Source organism: Aulonocara sp. 'chitande type north' Nkhata Bay, linkage group LG8 (genome assembly GCF_057382095.1).
Source record: "Aulonocara sp. 'chitande type north' Nkhata Bay isolate Kocher_YH1m ecotype deep benthic linkage group LG8, A_spYH_male_GT1.1, whole genome shotgun sequence".
Lineage (NCBI taxonomy): Eukaryota > Metazoa > Chordata > Actinopteri > Cichliformes > Cichlidae > Aulonocara > Aulonocara sp. 'chitande type north' Nkhata Bay.
The window spans coordinates 18,833,461-18,855,774 of record NC_141351.1 but is presented as its reverse complement, the minus strand read 5'-3'; the positions used below and the strand labels follow the sequence as shown (position 1 = coordinate 18,855,774).

The 22,314-nt window shown below is 40.5% G+C and overlaps 1 protein-coding gene across 1 annotated transcript; it reads left to right on the top strand.

Moving 5' to 3' along the window:
- The first annotated feature begins 662 nt into the window (after nucleotides 1-662).
- On the top strand, nucleotides 663-15,797 carry LOC147323625 (alpha-N-acetylgalactosaminide alpha-2,6-sialyltransferase 1-like). Its single transcript, XM_086304098.1, has 9 exons — nucleotides 663-778; nucleotides 907-1,198; nucleotides 1,456-1,618; nucleotides 2,747-2,909; nucleotides 7,310-7,448; nucleotides 7,535-7,638; nucleotides 8,110-8,193; nucleotides 8,801-8,900; nucleotides 15,218-15,797. The coding sequence occupies exons 1-9, from the start codon at nucleotides 684-686 to the stop codon at nucleotides 15,425-15,427; spliced, it is 1,350 nt and encodes a 449-aa protein (XP_086160224.1). The 5' UTR covers nucleotides 663-683; the 3' UTR covers nucleotides 15,428-15,797.
- Nucleotides 15,798-22,314: the final 6,517 nt, after the last annotated feature.

Sequence of the window (22,314 nt, the reverse complement as noted above, 5' to 3'; positions counted from 1 at the left end):
CAAAAAATATAACTAGGGTGCCCCCCGTTAAATTAAAGATTTTCTCTAATAATTGAATTACTAATTAAACTAAAAGTGAAAGACAAGCCACTATCACCCTTTAAAGAAAGAAAACAACAAAACCCAGGAGTTTGTCACTAAACTGAAAAATAAGTTAATGACCAAAAAACACACTCCTCTCTACTGATCAGGAATAAGCAGTCATCTCACACACACACACATCCCACTGGCTACAAAACCAACAAGACTTTTTTCTCCTTATCTTAATTGCTGAGTAGAGTCAGCTGAACAAAAAGTGTGGCACCCAAGGCGGGGAGATGGCAGGACGCACCCACACACGGTCAAATTCCCAAGACAAACCAAATGAACCTTTTTGCAGTTTTCAACGTTATTAAAGGAATCCTGTGGCTTTTATTTTAGTTTTAAAATACTACATGTATAACAGGTTTAATCCCTGAGGTATGTCTGTTTCTGAAATTCCATTGTTGTGTAACAAACCACATTGCTGTTAAGCTCTGTGTGGTTGGCTTTGTGTGTCTGAATATATTTGACTGCATATCTGTCCGCAAACTGTGGTGTAGCCCAGCCCAGTCACTTCAGTGAGAAGGAGTCAAATCCAGAAGGGAGTGCATATGTGTGTCTATGTGTGTTCAATTTAACGGCGAAGCCTTCACTCAACAGCGATGGCAGTCCACACATCCAGGATGTTTTCGTTGCTCCTTATAATGACAGTTTTTTTTGTGGCTTTGATTCTATCTCAGGAAAAGTTATCAAAACGGTAAGTAGTTTATTTTATTTTGTTTTTAAAAAAAGGAATCATAAATTGATTTGCTAATTCTGAACTTTCCTTTTTGTTCCCTTTTGTCCTGTTTCCATTTGTGCTTTTCTGTGAAATTTATGATTCAGTTGGATAACTTTCTCAGGAAAACATGAACTCAGATGGGAAAGCATTTCGTTTGATATTAAACTCTGGGGACAGAAAGAAAAAACAACTGCACTGCTTTCTGTGTCTACCACAACCAGCCCAGCAAAAAATGTTGATTCAACACAAACAAACCCAGTGACAGAACCGAAATACTCTACACATGGAGCCGTGGCTGAGACTCCAATACCTCTCCTCTACAGAGGAAATTTCACAAAGGCTCCTCAGTGGGATTTTGATGATGTCTATAACCAGGATGCCCCACCTAGACCAACAGTAAGCATGCTAAGACACAATATGACAGAAACAGGACAAATGTAGTAATTAACTTGATGGGTGTGGGCTGGCAACGCTGAAGTGAGCTCAGCAATGCAGTCAGTCTGTTGCCTCTGCTGTAACTGTCCTGTATTTTCTGTTTGACTGGGTTTCTTAATGGTTTCACTCCATTTAATTATTCCTAAAGGTTTCTAAAATAAGTCAGGCACAAAATCTTTTTAACCTATTTCACAATTTAATATTTCTGTTATTATCAGACATGTGCCCAATCACTGCGAAACTCTCAGGATGAGAACTTCAAGAAGGCTTTTCTTCCCAACATACGTTTGTTTCTGCACAAGGACAACATTAATATGAGCGAGTGGAATCGCCTTTCACATTTTAACAATCCTTTTGGGTTTATGGAGTACAAATATGATGGTAGGTAGTTGTGAAACTGATATCAGGTCAAGTATTGTGTAACAGACTGCTAAGTAATGGAATAATAGATTTTTTTTTTTATGATTTAATTTCCTCTTCCTAATTCTAACTCCAAATATTCTGATAAAATAATTGTGAAAAAGATACACGTCAATAAGAAAGACAGTTAAGTGTTAAGAAATATTATGTCACCTTTTATTATTGTTTTTGTGTCACACACACTTTTCAGTTCTGTAATTACACTATTTCCAGCACAAGAGAGACAAAGGACAAAGCTCATCAAGCTTATAAAGAAGTAATTAAACAATCAGTCAAAAAAGCTAAGATTGAACTTGTATTGAAAGACATGAAATTATTCTTACCGCACCCAATGAAAATACAGTCATTTCATTATATATCTGTTCAACGGCTCTTTAATGGAAATACCTAATCATCCAATCACATAGCAGCATCTCAATGCATTTAGACACATAGATATGGTCAAGATTACCTGCTGAAGTTCAAACTGAGCATCTGAATGGGCAACGAAAGAAGATTTATTTGTATTTAAGTGTGGCGTAGTTGCTGGTGCCAAATGGGCTGGCCTGAATATTTCAGAAAGTGCTGATCTACTGGGATTTGAATTTTCCCACACAACCATCTCTAGAGCTTACTATAGAAGCTTTTTTCTGCACTGAAAAAAAGTTTTTTTTTGTGAATTAAAAAATTACTTTTTGCCATCCATAAGTCAATTAATAATGATAATAACCCATCACAATACAATAATAAAATTATAAAATAATAAAAATAATTCATAAAATGGTAGGAAGCACTGGCAGTTCTCTGGGTGAAAACGTCTTGTTGATCTCAGAACAGATAACAAATTGAAACTTGAATTACCAGAAAGCCACACACACCAGTTGCCACTCCTATCAAAACAGGAAACTAAGACTACAGTTTAGTTTAGTTAGTTTTAGTCTAACCCTAATCCAGCAAAACTGGAAAACATAAGATTGGAAAAAACACTATTTGGTCTGATGAAATTCTGCTGTGAAATTTGCATGTTAGGATGAAAATCTGGCATCCACAAGTCTGAACAGGTTTGCTCCTGTAAGTGTCTGTACTTATGCGTTCTCTTTTCGTTTGCAGAAGTGATGGCTTCAGTGAAGCTGATTCCAAAGCCAAAAGAGCCACTGCTCCTCCCAAAACCAGGGGGCGATGGCTGTGTTCACTGCGCTGTGGTGGGTACTGCGGGAATTCTGAACGGCTCAAAAGTGGGTGCAGAGATCGATGCTCATGATTACATTTTTCGGTAAGAAAGAGCTTAAAAAAATACCTGCCTATTCTCTCTGAACTGAAGGGTAGTTTAGGGGTAAAATGTTCCTATTTGAGAGCAGTTTAATGGAGAGCACAACAATCACTTAGGTCTGATGAAATCTCTAGAAACAGCCAGCTAATAACATATTTCAGTGGTATTTAAAAATACCACTGAAATATATTATAAACCTTTAAGATCAAGATAAATTAAGTGCCTGAAAGCATCACAAAGAGAGTATTTCTTCTTTGGTACAACATCACATAAATTCTCCAGGTACTTTATGAGGTAAACCTTATTAGTACTATGCTGGAGTCCTTTTTCTCTTCAGAACCTTCTGAAATAGACCAGCCAGTCGGCACCAACAACCATGCCACTTTCAAAGTCACCTTTCTTTCACAATTTCTACATGTCTATATTAAATTTGAATTGAAAAGCCTTATGACTGGCTTACCAGAGGTTTGGGTTGAATAGGTGTACCTAATAAATTTTTTTTTTTTTGCAAGACGTTACTCAAATTAACCTATAAGTTATTTCTATTCACAAAATTTTCTGAATGTATAAAGAGAGAACTGCTCTTATGTATCACAACTAAACATATCATATCTTAACACAGCAAACCGAACACAATGGCCAGTTGTGACTGGGTTAGGATTAGACTCTCATGCCGGGCATATGTAAACAGAGAGTGGAGAGAGCTGCTGTCAGGAAGTATAGCAGCTCAGCCAAACTAACTGCCAAACCAAACTGCCTAATCTCTGTTTACACTCAAGCATATGTAATTGTAGAGTTGGGCAGATAGCACAGAAAGAAAGCCTGCAATGAGACCTGTCAGAGAGCTAAAGAAGGATCCAAGAGGAGAACACACCTCTTAAAATTCCAGGATATTCCACACCTTAAAAAAAAAAAATCAATGTATTATTTCTGTGTATTAGAATGCATAGGACAATATTTAACTATGGTGGAGAGCCTTTGAGATATAATTTGTGTACACTTATGCAGACACTGATATGAAACTCATTTCTCTCAGAAAATCGGCAGTTGTTCTTCAAGAACTTCTTTCTTTTGAACAACTTAAAAAAGAAAAAGAAAAAACCTCCAAGAAATAAGAAGCAGGAACATGTGCAGACATGTATTTGGGTGTTTTTGGTTATTTTGGTTGAGCAGATTTTTTTTATCCTTTTTTGTTGCAGAGCTTAAAGACAATGGCAGCATATAAAAAGAAAACCCTTACAAACAGAAATGACAAAAGTAGCAATAATTATGATATAATATTGTGACAAAGAAGCCTAGGAACTAGTGTTGCAGAAATGTCGTAAATATTTCCCATTGCCTAAGAGTTCCTTTTCCTGCCAGTCAAAGCTTTCCTGCTAAATAATCCATCGCTGTTGTCATACGGTGTTTTCAAACAGTGATTAAGTGATTCATTCATTTGCAAACTGCAGGCAGCCCTTAGGTTCTTTTTCAACAGACTTTTTGCTGGTGCACTTCACATACACATTGAAACTGTGCGCTGGACATTTGGGCCATATTTGCTAAAGCAGTCAGTGCTGGACAATCTGGAAGCATTTTGAAATCTCTGACGCTTGCAGCTGATTTTTTCTACAGCATAATAATTTAATTTCACTACCTTACCAAACTTATAGGTACAGTACTTACATGTACTTTTTTCTGACTGATGAATAAGCTAGCTCTTTTTTTAAATTAATGAAATTGTCATGAAACTTAGTTTTTCATGTGCCATCTCTATATATCTGTATATATGGCTTATATTAAGCCTCCGGTTTAAAGATGGTAACAAATGGCGAACAAATTACTTTTTTTTGTCAAATTATTGCATTCTACTTAAACTCTGGATTGGCTGGACTATAATTTTTTTTTTTCGTTGGGTCAGGGTTGGATAGTTTTTTTGTTGTTTCCTTACTAAATTAAATCATCATATACAAAAGTTTGTGTTCTGCATTTACTTTAGTGTCTAATATTGAAATTACTTTCACAATCAAAAACCTACAGCATGTGACAAATGTGTGCAAAAAAGAAAGAAAGACAGGAAAAAATTCAATATTGAGGCAAATATGTTTGACAGAAACAGTGCCATATCTTGTCTTGTTATTTATTTATTTATTTATCTTTCAAGCCACTGTTTATGTATAAGGTGCATTCTGTCCTTTGACCCTCGTTGAAAGCTACAGTATATGACTGGTTGGTCACAGGATGAAAACCCCGTCATATCAGACAGCATTATCAGTTGCAATAACTTTACACCAATAAAATATAGGAAACAGATTAACTCTCTGGCTCTTGATACAGCCCTTACTGTCGTAGACAAACACACTTGATATGGATGCTCTTCATGGACTTCAGCTTGCCATTTAATGACATTGTTTCAAATAAGCTGTTGGACAAAGTTCATGCACTGACTTAAATATGTTACTAGATGCTATATTAGCTCACCAAATGCCCCCAGGCTGTCAGGCTGGACAAGCAAATACCCCAAGCCTCAATATGAGCACTAGAGTCATTGCGATCCTCCTCTATATGCTCTGTACACTTAACTGTCAATCCATCCATAACATGGACATCACGGATCATTCGACTCATGACTGACAACAAAGAGGATGCATACAGGGAGGAGGTTCACACTTTGACACCATAGTGTCAAACACTTAAATGTCTGAACAGGATATTGCCTAAATGTCTGTGCACCTACCACAATTATATGTATGCCTACCCACAGGTTAGTGATTGAAGACCAGCTTTCTTGTGCTAGTTCCAAATAGTCAGTTTATTGTCACCTTGCTGAAACAAGAATTGATATTTATAAGTTTTTAATTTAACAGTCACAAATAGGTCATTCAAACTATATGTGACCATTTAACATTTATAGCTGTATATTTTCATCATATCTTTCTCATTATGTCTTTCTCCTCCTTCCAAGGGATCTAATTATATCCCTGGAGAAAGGAAGAGTTGCTTGAAATAATTAGAAGTCTCTGTGTAATCACTTTTTAGCTATGGTCCTCTCCAGATGCCAAAGCCTCTATCCATAAAGAACAAGCTGAACCATCTTAACCATGGAATCACTTAAACCTAATGCTCACCGTTGTCGCAAGTCTGATTTCAGCTTGCTGTCCACCCAATGATTTTTGTAATATGGCGCAAGTGCGCAATCATTTTGGTCTTTACCAACATTTTAATGATCTATTAGTACAGGAACTAAAAGATTCATCTCAGAGAGAGATGCTTCAACAGTTTTCTGGAAAAAATGCAAATTCTTTGCTTCCTCTGCTCTTATACCCATGCTGATGTGGAGGTCTCTTCCTGAATAATATTATTATTTATTTTTTTTATTTCATGTTGATAGGACAGTGAAAAGAAGACAGGAAAGCTTACACTGGCCCAGTGTGGTGTGTCCCACACCCTTACATGAAATCCAAAGAAGGAAATAGACTTTCAAACTCAAATGAGAAGCCAAGCAATTACACTCACAAAACTTGTTCTTACCTCAACTCTTAAGGAAGTGATACAAGTAGAAAGAACCGACTTTATATGAGGAATGACAAGATTACCTTTGAGTTCCCAGACTGACTGTTATTTCCTAAGCCTAAACAACACCAGCTATTGTCTGAAAAGATCTCTTACCGGCATGTGACTCAGCTGTACTGGTAAATGACACCCCCCTCTGGTAATCCAGACTAGAAATATGAATCACATCAGTCATCAAACAGACCTAATATTCATGCTATTTGTGGAACTGATTTCAAAATGGATGAGAACACTAAAAAAAAGAGATTTTAGCCAGTGACTCATGGAAAATTTATTTACGCCATAAGTTTCACCTCTTTGAATGGAAGTCTGTTCGATTTTTTTGGTACCGCAACCTACTAAACAATGGCGCTATTGCAGCTAATTAATATTATGCTGATCCTTATTTCCAGTCTTGCATACAACTAGACGGCAGGTGGATGAGGCTTTTGTACTAACACTCCTGAGATATGAGCACTTAGTGACATCATACAGGGCCAAGAGCTGAAAAACTAGTTTGTTTCCCCCACTAAGTCAAAATACTGGGAAAATTACTCAAAACTGACAAAAAGGGTTATTAATAACTAGAAATTAATATAGAAATTAATTACTGAAAACATTTTTTATTGATGTAAATAAACTTGCATTAAAAAAATTCTCTTGTACTTTATGGGAAGGCATCAAGGAAATCCTTGAACAAATGCTGCTATAAGACAGAAACTAAGGAAAAGCACAATAAGATGAAAGGCATATCACACCGCTTTCAGTGTGAATGCTGTCGCTTGAACTATAGTGACTGAACTTGAACATTGCAATGAAATCAACATAAACCAAACCAAAGATCAATTTTCTGAATTGCGTCTGTTTGGCAGGATGAACGGTGCTGTTACCAAAGGTTTTGAGGAAGATGTAGGAAATAGAACATCAGTGTACGTTCACACAGCGTACTCCATCACTGCATCACCTTCTGTTTTTGGGACATATGGATACAAATCTGCCCCTCATGATGAGGTACTAAAGCTTAGACAGGATTGTGATACTTTTTATAATCTCCACAAAATAAAGATGATTACTCTGCATAATTTTTCTCTTGGCAGGGAATAAAATATGTGATGATTCCTGAGGGAATAAGAGATTTTCAATGGCTCGGGGGTCTTCTCAAAGGACAGCAGATCTCTGGTGGCCAATTCGACAAGGAATGGTGATTATCATCTGCAGGAAATTGACTGAAAGTTTTGATGTATGCTCATTGTTAAATTTTTAGCTTTCATTTGTGATTTCTCATTGATGTACATGACTGTTACATACACTGGTTATTTTTCTCTTTCTTTAACAAATTTAGATTTTCTAATTGCTTTAAATTGACATTAGACAACTTTTTAAGAGCAGCTGTGGTTTTGTCTAGCTAGTAAAAATCCATGGCCACAGCTCCCAGATGTCACTGCTGAGTGCACCAACAACCAAGTGAGAGACGCACAGGTGTCTTGCTTAACAGATTCAAATGACAAATACCCTCTTGAAACACCCAAAACAACATGAAACTTGGGTTGTAATCCACTTTGGTTTTAGGTTTTAATAGGCAATTTATAAAAAAAGAAGAAGAAACAAACAAAAGAAAAAAAACTAATAATATAAATTATCCCTCCTGTCTTTTGTGTTTTAACCTCACCAGGCCAAGGGACTACTATTCAGGGCAGTACAATGAGAGCCGCTTCTACGTTCTACACCAGGACTTCCTCCGATACGTGAAGAACAGGTCAGTTGTTATCGGAGGTAAAAATAAATAATTAGATTTAAAAAAAAACCACACACACACACACACACACACACACACACACACACACACACACACCAAAAACTGAAAAAAAAACCCCAAAAAAACCCAGCATTAAAATACCAGATTTTATCCTATTTAAATATAATAATGACAAATAAGATGCTTACATTTAAAGGTAATGTCGAATTGCCAAAATGGGTAAAACGACATTAGGAAGCAAAAAATAATTATTTTTATCATTCATGGAAAGCAGAAATTTTTTCCAAGCCAGTAAATTATGAAATAACTAATTAAAAAAATGTAAGATATCTGGGCCACGCAATCACCATAAAATATTATTTTTGGTGATTGAACTCAAAATCATTTAATTCTTATAAATCCAACAATCAGATATTTGATCATTTACAGCCAACAATCATTTACAGCCTTTCCTGAAGCTATTTTAACTTAAAGGTCAGTGTGAAGGATGCAGTGTTTCCTTACTTGTCAGTATTTTTTTTCTTCTTCTTTTTATATGTTTGGTTTGTTTTCTGTTCATTTTCCATTGAAGCTTTTTTTTTTTTTTTTTTTTTTTTTTTATCCGCAGGTTCCTAAAGTCACCTAATCTGAATGAAACATTCTGGCCATTAGTCAGACCAACCAACGGAGCGTTCACTCTCTTCCTGGCTTTGCACACATGTGATACAGTGAGTTACTATCACCTTTACATTTCATTGTGAGAGTCACAGATTTCAAAGCACACAATACAGATACTGACAGGCACTGAACCCCAGAGCAGCTCTTTCATTAAAAGAAATTATTTAACACAATTTTGCAAATTGGTTAAAACTGAACATCACATATTTTAAACATACCAGTACAAACGCTACTCTGTTTGCATAGCAGAAAGCATTGCATTGTTTTCATCCAAGCTCATCTGTCCGTCCATTTTTTTTTTGCTGCTCATCTTATTCCGGACAGCAGTCTGAGCAGAGATCCTCATACTTCCCCCCACCCCAGCCACTTCCTGCAGCTCATTGGAGATTAGAGGAGACATCAAGGGACCCCAAAGCCAGGCGGGACATGTAATCTGTTAAACGTATCTTGAAGTTGCCCTGGGTCCTCTTTCAATGCCCAAACTACGTAATCTAGGAAGTGTGAAGCAGGCATCCGAATCAAATGCTCAAACCACCTCAAAAGGCAGTTCTGTGTGATACAGCAAATTTTGATATCTAGCTGATATCAAAATTTGGGCTAGGGTTAGTACTGCCGATGACAATGCGTCCTAACAATGCATCTAAACCTATAAAGGCAGTTTATCCAGGAGAGAGAAGTATGTCTGTCACGGTTTGCTTGGAGATTAGAGAAGGAGATCCAAAAGCAGACACTGTGGACAACGGAACATATTTTTATGCCCTGGCTTTTAACACACTATAACCCAAGGACTTTGGTCTTATTTGACAGTCTTAGTTATTGTTTTCATTCTTTTATTGTCCTATAATTGTTTTATATTGTTATTATTGTTTTACATTGTTTCTTTTTTAATGGCATTTTTATATTGTTAAGCACTTTGTGCAACATCGTCTGTCTGAAAATGTGCTATATATAATTTGACCTTGACCTTCAAAAAACAAAAGCAAGCCTTTATTATGGTTGATTACATAAAAGCAAAACTAGGCAGCAAGGACAGTGGCAAAAGCTAAACTAGGACCTAAAATGGGAAACCAGAAATGACTATAGCAACTATGAACATGATTTTGAACTGGAGCAAAAACGGAAACAAGCCCAGAACAAAAATCATGAAAACCTTGAAAACTTGAAATGAACCAAAACATAAACAATGAAAAACCAAATACCATGAAACTTGAAACACTGGGTCACACGACCCAGGACCCACCCAAGTATTGTGATTTATGAGAAAATCATCAGTTTTAATGACCACTAATCATTGTGGTTTTTACTTGGCACTAGAATTAGTTAACAACCCTTTAGCTTTTGAGGGTCACAGGGGAGCATGATCTTAGTCCCTGAAGAGAGAGAGAGAGAGAGAGAGAGAGAGAGAGAGAGAGAGAGAGAGAGAGAGAGAGAGAGAGAGAGAGAGAGAGAGATATATATATATATATATATATATATATATATATATATATATATATATATATATATAAAAAACACCCAGCACGCCCCTGCGGGCGGTTTATCCTTCAAGCTCGGGTCCTCTACCAGAGGCCTGGGAGCTTGAGGGTCCTGCGCAGTATCTTAGCTGTTCCCAGGACTGCGCTCTTCTGGACAGAGATCTCCGATGTTATTCCCGGGATCTGCTGGAGCCACTCGCCTAGCTTGGGAGTCACCGCACCTAGTGCTCCGATTAAAATTCAAATTCAAATTCAAATTTTTATTTGTCACGTACACAGTCATACACAGTACGATATGTAGTGAAATGCTTGGACAACTGCTCGTGACCTAAAGAAAACAAAAAAGGAAAAGGCTATGAATAAGATAGGAAATAAATATGAAAAATTAAAAAGGGTAAATTTAACTAGGAAGGAATAAAATATAAATTAAGGTTAAAAATGAAATAACTGTACAACACAAATTAGAATGAAGGGTAAATTTAACTGGGAAGAATAAGATAAAATATATAAATTAAAGTTGAAAATAAAATAACTGTACAACAAAATACACAATATAGAACTATATAAGAATGTATGAAGAAATCTAAATATAAATAAATATATACACAATAACAGCAGCTGTACAAGTATTAACCGGAAATGAAGAATATAGTGACCAGTGTTGTGCAAAACCAAAGTCCAGAAAGTCCAGTGTGTGTGTAAGAACTGTATGTGTGGGTCAGTACTGTGTGGTGGTGTGATTGAGAGACCGTATCGCCTGCGGGAAGAAGCTCCTCCTCAGTCTCTCTGTGTTGGTCTTCAGGGAGCGGAATCGCTTTCCTGACCTCAGCAGAGAGAACAGTCTGTTGTTGGGATGGCTGAGGTCCTTCACGATCTTCCTGGCCTTGGTCCAGCACCGCCTGCTGTAGATTGAGTGCAGGTCAGGGAGCTCGGAGCGGATGGTGCGCTCAGCTGACCGCACAACCCTCTCTAGAGCTCGTCTGTCCTGCATGGTGCTGTTCCCGAACCAGGTTAAGATGTTTCCCGCCAGGATGCTCTCTATGGTGCACGAGTAAAAGTTCCTGAGCACCTTGGAGGGCAGTTGGAAGTCTCTCAAGCGTCTGAGGTGGTAGAGACGCTGTCGGGCCTTTTTCACCACAGTGTTGATGTGACAGGACCATGACAGGTCCTGCGTGATGTGAACTCCGAGGTATTTGAAGCTGTCCACTCTCTCCACTGGGCACTCGTTGATGACGGGGGTCTGGTAGTTCCTCTCCTGCTTAGTGCTGAAGTCCACTATCAGCTCCTTTGTCTTACTGACGTTTAGAAGGAGGTTGTTCCTCTGGCACCAGTTCTCCAGATTCCTAATCTCCTTCAGGTAGGCCGTCTCGTTGTTATCAGAGATCAGGCCCACCACGACGGTGTCGTCAGCAAACTTGATGATGGTGGTGGAGCTGGTAGTGGCCACACAGTCATATGTGTACAAAGAGTACAGCAGGGGGCTCAGAACACACCCCTGGGGGGCTCCAGTGCTGAGAGTGGTGGAGGCTGAGACATGTCCGCCCATCCTTACTGCCTGTGGTCTGCCAGTTAGGAAGTTGGAGATCCACAGACACATAGATGAGCTGAGTCCCAGATGCTCCAGCTTGGTGGTGAGTGTGGAGGGAATTATGGTGTTAAATGCAGAGCTGTAGTCTATGAAGAGCATTTTAACATAATTCCCCCTTCTAGTGTCCAAGTGAGTGAGTGATGTGTGGAGGAGATGAGAGATGGCATCGTCTGTGGAACGATTTGGACGGTAAGCGAACTGTAGTGGGTCCAGTGTGTCTGGTAGTGAAGAAATGATGAAGTCTCTGACCAGGCGTTCAAAGCACTTCATCACTACTGAGGTGAGGGCTACAGGGCGATAGTCATTGAGAGAAGCAGGGGGGACCACGGGGACCACCGTTACCTTCACCCTCCACATCCTCTCGAGCTCTTCTCTGAGCCCTTGGTATTTCTCCAGCTTCTCGTGTTCCTTCTTCCTGATATTGCTGTCATTCGGAACCGCTACATCGATCACTACGGCCGTCTTCTTCTGTTTGTCTACCACCACTATGTCCGGTTGGTTAGCCACCACCATTTTGTCCGTCTGTATCTGGAAGTCCCACAGGATCTTAGCTCGGTCATTCTCCACCACCCTTGGGGGCATCTCCCATTTTGACCTCGGGACTTCTAGGTTATACTCGGCACAGATGTTCCTGTACACTATGCCGGCCACTTGGTTATGGCGTTCCATGTATGCCTTGCCTGCTAGCATCTTGCACCCTGCTGTTATGTGCTGGATTGTCTCTGGGGCATCTTTACACAGCCTGCACCTGGGGTCTTGCCTGGTGTGATAGACCCCAGCCTCTATGGATCTTGTACTCAGAGCTTGTTCTTGTGCTGCCATGATTAGTGCCTCTGTGCTGTCTTTCAGTCCAGCTTTGTCCAGCCACTGGTAGGATTTCTGGATATCAGCCACCTCCTCTATCTGCCGGTGGTACATACCGTGCAGGGGCCTGTCCTTCCATGATGGTTCCTCGTCTCCCTCCTCTTTCTTGGGTTTCTGCTGCCTGAGGTATTCACTGAGCACTCGGTCAGTTGGGGCCATCTTCCCAATGTATTCTTGGATGTTCCTTGTCTCATCCTGGACTATGGTGCTGACACTCACCAGTCCCCGGCCCCCTTCCTTCCGCTTAGCGTACAGCCTCAGGGTGCTGGACTTGGGGTGAAACCCTCCATGCATGGTCAGGAGCTTTCTTGTCTTTATGTCAGTGGCTTCTATCTCCTCCTTTGGCCAGCCTATTACCCCAGCAGGGTACCTGATCACGGGCAGGGCGTACGTGTTGATGGCCCGGATCTTGTTCTTACCATTCAGCTGACTCCTCAGGACTTGCCTGACCCTCTGCAGGTACTTGGTGGTTGCAGCCTTTCTAGCGGCCTCTTCATGGTTCCCATTTGCCTGCGGGATCCCCAGGTACTTGTAACTGTCCTCTATGTCTGCAATGTTACCTTCCCTCTCTTTGTTACCATCCGACTACACTTCTCCAGTCCGAACGACATTCCAATGTCATTGCTGTATAGCCTGGTAGTGTGGATCAGTGAATCGATGTCTCGTTCACTCTTGGCATACAGCTTGATGTCATCCATGTACAGGAGGTGGCTGACAACTGCTCCGTTCCGTAGTCGGTATCCGTAGCCAGTCTTGTTAATGATCTCACTGAGGGGGTTCAGGCCTATGCAGAACAGCAGTGGGGACAGAGCATCTCCTTGGTAGATCCCGCACTTGATGGTAACTTGTGCTATGGGCTTGGAGTTGGCCTCTAGTGTTGTACGCCACATCCCCATTGAGTTCCTGATGAAGGCTCTTAGGGTCCCATTGATCTTGTACAATTCTAGGCATTCCAGTATCCAGCTGTGGGGCATTGAGTCATAGGCCTTCTTGTAATCAATCCAGGCAGTGCACAGGTTGGTCAGTCTGGTCTTGCAGTCTCGGCTGATTGTTCTGTCTACCAGTAGCTGGTGTTTTGCACCTCTGGTATTCTTGCCAATTCCTTTCTGTGTCCCGCTCATGTATTGACCCATGTGCCTGTTCATCTTAGCCGATATGATGCCTGACAGGAGCTTCCATGTAGTACTGAGGCAGGTTATTGGTCGGTATATATATGTGTGTTGCTATGTGGTGCTATATATATATATAGCACCACAGTCCAGGATGAGACAAGGAACATCCAAGAATACATCACGAAGATGGCCCCAACTGACAGCATGCTCAGTGAATACCTCAGGCAGCAGAAACCCAAGAAAGTGGAGGAAGGCGAGGAACCATCATGGAAGGACAGGCCCCTGCACGGTATGTACCACCGGCAGATAGAGAAGGTGGCTGATATCCAGAGATCCTACCAGTGGCTGGACAAAGCTGGACTGAAAGACAGCACGGAAGCACTAATCATGGCAGCACAAGAACAAGCTCTGAGCACAAGATCCATAGAGGCTGGGGTCTATCACACCAGGCAAGACCCCAGGTGCAGGCTGTGTAAAGATGCCCCAGAGACAATCCAGCACATAACAGCAGGGTGCAAGATGCTAGCAGGCAAGGCATACATGGAACGCCATAACCAAGTGGCCGGCATAGTGTACAGGAACATCTGTGCCGAGTATAACCTGGAAGTCCCGAGGTCTAAATGGGAGATGCCCCCAAGGGTGATGGAGAATGACCGAGCTAAGATCCTGTGGGACTTCCAGATACAGACGGACAAAATGGTGGTGGCTAACCAACCGGACATAGTGGTGGTAGACAAACAGAAGAAGACGGCCGTAGTGATCGATGTAGCGGTTCCGAATGACAGCAATATCAGGAAGAAGGAACACGAGAAGCTGGAGAAATACCAAGGGCTCAGAGAAGAGCTCGAGAGGATGTGGAGGGTGAAGGTGAAGGTGGTCGCAGTGGTAATCGGAGCACTAGGTGCGGTGACTCCCAAGCTAGGCGAGTGGCTCCAGCAGATCCCGGGAACAACATCGGAGATCTCTGTCCAGAAGAGCGCAGTCCTGGGAACAGCTAAGATACTGCGCAGGACCCTCAAGCTCCCAGGCCTCTGGTAGAGGACCCGAGCTTGAAGGATAAACCGCCCGCAGGGGCGTGCTGGGTGTTAGTTTTAGTTTTTTATATACACACACACACACACACACACACACACACACACACACACACACACACACACACTTCTGATATTTTTTAATGTTGACTGCATGTATGTATATATAGACATTCTGCTGTAGATTTGTGCTGTGCATGATCCAGATTGATCCTGTATTAAGGTATTCTGCAAAATATGTTTTGAAAAGTGCTGTACTAAAATATTTTTTTTCTTTCTCTCTTTCTGTATCCTCAGGTGGATGCATATGGGTTCATGACTGATGAATACATGAAATACTCCAACTACTATTTTGAGAAGTACATTAAAAGTAATGTAATTTTCTATGCCAACCATGACTACATTTTGGAGAAGAATACATGGAAAAACTTTCACAAAAGAAAAATAATAAAGCTGTTTCAAAGAACGGAGCCAGAAACAAAGACAGAAAACCCGAAGCAACACTGAGTTCCCACTGCTCTGTTGATATTCAAAGCTTGTTTCAGGCAGCACGTTGGTGCAGTGGTTAGCCTAAGAAAGTCCTGTGTTCAAATCCACCATATCGCCAGGGACTAAGATCCAGCCCCCCTGTGACCCTCAACTGGATAAGTGGAAGATAGATGGATGGATGGATGGATAGAATGAAGGTGATCTGATTTGTTTGGGATGTTTTGCCAATCCTAAAGGGGTCCTCAGTCCAGTATATAACAACATCACAAGCAGAAATCTTTAAATTAAAGACATTGAAACATCTTGTCAGCCTAAAGGTTTATTCCATGGGACTTTTTGAAAAAAAGAAAAGAAAAAGAAGTGTATGTCTGTAGGTTATTTTTTATATTATGAGACAACCTGATTGCTTTTAGCTGAAGGTAAAAGGACTCCTCCAAGGTTTATAACTCTAAACTGTAACTAAATTGTCTCAAGGTTTAGATTATTTATTGTCATTATGTTACAAGAACGTAACAAAAATTTCAGTGGTGCCCTCAGTGATAAAGAAAATACAAAAAAGATCAATAAATAAGATTAAAACAGGGCAAAAAATCAAAAAGTTTAATGGAGAAGACTTTAGCACTCTTTAGAGTACATGCATACTCATATGCAAAGAAAAGTTGATGATACTGTAAACAAACACGTATGGATCAGTATTTAAGGTTTGACTCTCATCATCCACTGGAGCACAAATTGGGTGTCATCAGGACACTACAACATGGAGCGAACACCATCCCCACAGTTACAGTGGCCAGGAAAGCAGAAGAACATATCGTGATTATCCCAGCTGGACATTTGTTAAAGCTGGGAAGGCGCCTAATGAAAACTTCAGCCAATCCAGGAGAGAAAGACAACCGCTGACTGAGCGAAAACCCTTAGTGATCTCTTACGTGTCAGGAGTATTGCAGCAGTTGAGACATATTCTCTTTAAACTCTTTGGATTACAAACCTCAAAATGCACTGCGCAAAAAATTGGCCCACCCCAAGGATCGGGTTCCTCGACACAAACAGAGTAACATAGATTACGTTGTTAGGTGCCAGGAGGATTGTCATGATTTATACGTCGGGGAACCCGACCTGGCTAAGCAGATGGGACAACACGGAAAAGCTAACTCGTCAGGCCAGGACTCCGCAGTCTATTCACACCTACACGCTAGTGGACACTGTCAATGATGAGGATACACACAGGGAGCAATGCTGGTTTGAGTGGGGAGTCAAGGAGGCCATTTACGTAAAAAGGGAAAAAAGTGAAAAGGGCAAGACATCTTTTGTATTTATTGTTTCAGTCTTGTGTTGAGTTGCCCCACATTATTGTGTGTTCCCTTCTTTTTCTGAGTCTCCTACAGTTTGTTACTATTTCCATTCCCATTATATCCCAGTAAATCCTTAATTTTTGCTTTCAGTTTTTTGATAGCGTTTTCCCTTCAAAGCACTTTTTCATTTCTTATTCAGATATTCAAGTAAATTCAAATAAAATGTGCAAACAACAATAGCACTGTCGAATACTGAAAGCCTCAGCCAACGTTTTAGAAGCCTGAAATCCCCTCGATCACATTCCTTTTTGCAATTCAAATAAAAAAAGAACTGCTCCCTTCAGGATTCAAATCATCAGAACAACTTTGTATCGCATCCTTCACTATTTTACTACAAGTAAAAGGTGGTTGTAGTGGCAATTCCTTTACTTTTGTATGATCAAACGTCCCACAACTTAAAGTCCACAAGCCACTGCTGCACTGAGGTAATATTTCGTACGCAGGCAAAAGAAGTCCATTGTCCAAACCTTTTAGTTGAGAGTTTTGGTTTTGGTTTATTTATCCATTTGGCAAGCAATAACAAGATCCTTCCTACTGCTTCTCCTGCTCTGGTAAAAAAAACCATAGGCCCACCCCAAATGCATGCTGGTCCTATACCAGTCTCTTTATTTATAGAAACAAAATGGCCCTACAGCTCTTACTGACTAATTTAACAAAATAACAACAAACAAAACAAATCATTTAAAACAAAATATTAACCGACAAATAAACCCCAAAATATAAGTAAACTAACAACAAACTTTAACTAATTTCAAAAATAAGAACAAAAACAAAAATAAAGAACAAATAGCTCCAACACTCCGGCCCCTAATTGTGCATACAATCACAATTACTTTAAAGTCCCAAAAGGAGGAGCTATTCCCTTAAACAAATCCTTAATTTTCATTGAGGATTTTCTTCACGATGAGGCTTCCAGTAGCAAAATAAGTTTTGTCACTGGCCTTTCCAAAACACTGGTCCTTGTTTGTAGTCTCACAGAACGCACCAAGCCTTTTGCATCCTGGTTTACATTTAAGACTTTCGCCATCATCCATGATCCTCTTGGAGCTGTAGCGTCTGCAATTAAAACAACATCTCCAGGTATAAGACATCTTTTAGTCCTCATCCATTTTTGTCTTTCTTGCATCAAAGGTAGGTACTCAGAAAGCCATCTCTTCCAGAACAACTCTGCCATGTACTGTACCTGTTTCCACCTTTTCCTGACATGCAAATCACTTGGATGAAACAGTCCTGGTGGAAAAACTGGTTTATTTTTCAGCAACAACAAGTGATTGGGTGTCAGTGCTTCAAGATCATTTGAGTCATCTGAAACTTTAGTAATGGGTCTGTCGTTCATTATAGCTTCAACCTCACAGAAGACTGTGTGGAGTCCTTCATCATCCAGAACTTGCTCCTTAAGAACTGAGGCTAAAATATTCTTTATTGAACGAATGAGACGCTCCCACACACCACCTTGGTGAGAGGCTGCTGGAATGTTGAAGTTCCATTTCATGCCATCCTGAACAAAAGCCTTTTGAATTTTGGCATGGTCCAGCTCAGTCAAACTTTCTTTCAACTCTCGATTCGCCCCAACAAAATTTGTAGCATTATCAGATCTGATGGTCGTAACTGGGCCTCGTCTACAGATGAACCTCCTCACAGCATTTATACAAGAGTCTGTATCAAGTGTACATGCAATCTCCAGATGTACTGCACAACTGGTGAAACAGGTAAAAAGAACTCCATACCTTTTAAGGAGACTTCGTCCTCTTTTAACACTTATAGGTCCAAAATAGTCCACTCCAACATTTGTGAATGGAGCTATGTCTGGCAGGACTCTCTCTTCAGGCAGATCCGCCATCTTTTGTTCAACAAACTTTCCTCTGTTGCGTCTACACGTGACACAACGAGAGATGATTTTCCTGGCAGCAGAATTTGCATTTAGTATCCAGTAATTTTGTCTTAGTTTTGACAGCATGTGTGCTCTTCCTGCATGTCCCAACCTTTGATGGATATGGCGTAAAATCAGTGTTGACACATGCATATCTTTTGTCAAAATTACAGGATGCTTTAATTCCATAGGCATGGCTGCTTTATTCAATCGGCCACCCACTCTGAGGATTCCTGCATCCAACACTGGATCAAGTTTGTAGAGCCAATTTCCCTTAGAGACTCCTTTGAGGCCATTGCGGATTAAAGCCATTTCAGTCGTAAATTTCTGTTGTTGTGCATATTGAAGAATAGCTTGTTCTGCCTTTGCCAAGTCTTCTGGAGTGAGATTTCCTTTCTTCAAAGTGGTCTTAAATCTTTCCATTCTTATCTCCACTTCTTTCTGACCTTCCGGATCATTCTTATTCAAACCTGCAGCAAGCAACTCTTTCCTCTTCTGTGCCAACAACACCAAGACCTCTTTCATCTTTAAAAGCCAGGCTACAGAGATTTTAAGTTTTGCCCAAGACGAGAAGTAGAGGATAAAATAGCTGGTAGGATTTTGTAATTCTCTCACAATGGCATTCATTGTCAGGTCCCTTTTGACCTCTGGGTCATCTGCAGAAATTACACTGTACTCCACATCCAGTTTAGGCCATTCCTTTTCTGACTCATAGAGAAATTCTGGCCCTTTTATCCATCTCCTACATTTGAGGAGATCCCCAGCTCTCATACCTCTGGATGCGTCATCTGCAGGATTCTCCTTAGAAGAAACGTATCTCCACTGATTCACATCTGTTGCTTCCCGAATAACAGCAATTCTGTTTGCAACAAAAGTATTGAATCTTCTGGTTTCATTGGAGATGTATTTCAGTACTGTTGTGCTATCAGTCCAAAAAACTGATTTTTCCAACCTGACTTGCAGCTCCTTTTGCAGAAGCCTGTCCACCCGAACTGCAAGAACTGCAGCCGTCAATTCCAACCTGGGAATTGTAGTTTGCTTGAGAGGAGCAACTCTAGCCTTTCCCAGGATAAAAGCAACATGCGTGACGTTATTCTTTTCCAACTTTAAATATGACACCGTTCCATACCCATCTTGACTTGCATCAGAAAAATGATGAAGTTGTGCCCTATCTGGTCTTCCAAAGCAATTTGGTTTAATGCAACGTTCCACTTTAAACTTTGAAATCAGCTGGAGATCCTCCAGCCAATCACGCCACCGCTGGGAAAGAGAGTGGGGAATAACTTCATCCCACTTCAAATTTTGTCGGCAAAGCTCTTGTAGCAACAGTTTAGCTGGCATACTGAAGGGAGACAAGATTCCCAAAGGATCATACAGTGAGCTGACCACAGACAAAATTCCCCTTCTGGTTGTTGGACGGTCCTGCAGGGAGGTTCTGAACTGGAACTTGTCTGTTGCTATGCACCACTGTAAACCCAGTGCTCTCTCAACTGGAAGTTGATCTGTGTCCAAATCCAGATCCTTAATTTCCTTTGCTCTTCTTTCCTCTGGGATTGACATGAGCACTGTGCGACTGTTGCTGATCCATTTTGAAAGCTTAAATCCTCCTTTAGCGCAGATATCTGTCAGCCTCTTCACCATGTGCACTGCCTCCTCTTCTGAAGCAACAGATTTCAAACAATCATCCACATAAAAGTTTCTTTTGACTGTATCAACCACTTCAGCTGGAAACTGTTGTGCATTATCATCTGCAGTTCTCTGTAGAGCATAATTTGCACAACTTGGCGAAGATACAGCTCCAAACAAATGCACTTTCATCCTGCATTCCTGTGCAGACCTTGAAGTGTTGCCATGTTGCCACCACAGGAAACGGAGAAAGTTGACATGTTTTTCTGAGACGTGCACTTGGTGAAACATGGAATCAATGTCCGCCATTAATGCAACAGGCTCTTGTCTAAATCTGATCAGAACCCCAACCAGCGAGTTTGTGAGATCAGGTCCCTGTAGAAGCTGACTGTTCAATGATGCTCCTTTATAAGTTGTTCCACAGTCAAATACAACTCTTAATTTGCCCTTTGTGGGATGATACACTCCATGATGAGGGATGTACCACACCTTTCCATCATCTTTGTGCAACTCATCTACAGGCACAAACTCGGCATATCCTCGTTCAAGCATGTTGTTTACACATTTAGTGTATTCATCCTTATAATGAGTATCCTTTTCAAATCTCCGTCTGAGACTCTGGAGACGCTGCTCCGCGACACAGAGGTTATTTGGCAAACTGGAACCTTCTCTCCTGAAAGGCAAATCAATGTGATAATGATTTCCAATAAGCTTTATTGAACTACTAACAATATCCATGAAACACAGATCCTCTCTAGACATTTCAGTCTGCTCCTCTGATGATCTTTCATTAAAATCATGATTGTACTGTTTAATCAACATGTCTTCAAGACGCTCAACGGAAATCCTATTGGCTGTTACAGCAGTGCAGTTGGTTTTATTTCCACTGTTACTTCCAGTGCGCAGGGGACCATTTATGACCCAGCCAACTTTTGTTTTTACAGCATAAGGTCCACCTCCCACACTGTTTATCACCTTCCATGGCTCCAAAACATTGGAAGCATCAGTGCCTATCAGTAGCTCCACATCTGCATTAACGTTGTACAGTTTAACAGGTTTAAGATGAGGCCACTGATCGATGTCGCTTTGCTGGGGAATATTAACTGTAGAAACTGGCATAGTCTTTTGAGTCAAAACATCTGGCAATGGCATGAAATCATTTGCTTCCAAACCAGACACTTCCAAACCAGACAGAACTTGTGTACTAACAATCTTATCTTGACTCATTGTTCTCAAAAAGATATTGGTCTTTTTACCTTTTACATTCAGCCTTTTTGCCAAAGTTTCTGTACAGAATGTACCTGAACTTCCAGGATCCAAAAACGCATAGGTTTGCACAATTTTATTACTCTTTTGGCTCTTAACTTGAACTGGAACTATAGAAAAAATTGCATCAACTTCATGACCAGCCCCAATATACCCACATGTCTGAGTGGTTGCAGTTGAAAAGTTGACATTAGAGTTTGTCCTCTGTTGAGTTTGTTCCGAAGACGCACCTGGATCCTTTCGCTCTATATGAAGAACCCCTGGGTGCCTTTGGTGACACACGTCGCAATCCAAACGACTCCTACAGTCTTTGCTTGTGTGACCAACTTTTAAACAACCAAAACAAATTCCCCTTTCCTTGATAAAAGTCAACTTATCCTGATGCGTTTTAGCTTTAAACTGCTTACAATTCTCTAGTAAATGGTTGCTGTGTGAACAAAACAAACAACTATGCAGAACGGCGGAAGTTGTTCTGCTTCCAGTTGATTGAGCGTTGATTCCTGGCACTGTACTGACATTAGTGGCAAAACTACTTCCTTTTCTCCTTTGCTTGGTAGAACTTGAAGCTTTAAAGCTGCTTCCAGATTGTGAGTCTTGGATGTTGCCAAACACTGGATCTGATGCTACTTTTACCTGTTTTATTATAAAGGCAACCAGATCAGTGAACACTGCTCTGTAACCATTTTGTTCCTGCAGTTCATAGGCAACAACTCTCCATTTTTCCCTCAATTTGTATGGAAGTTTCATAACAACCATTCTCATATTTGAGGGCAAATCCAACTCCTTCATAT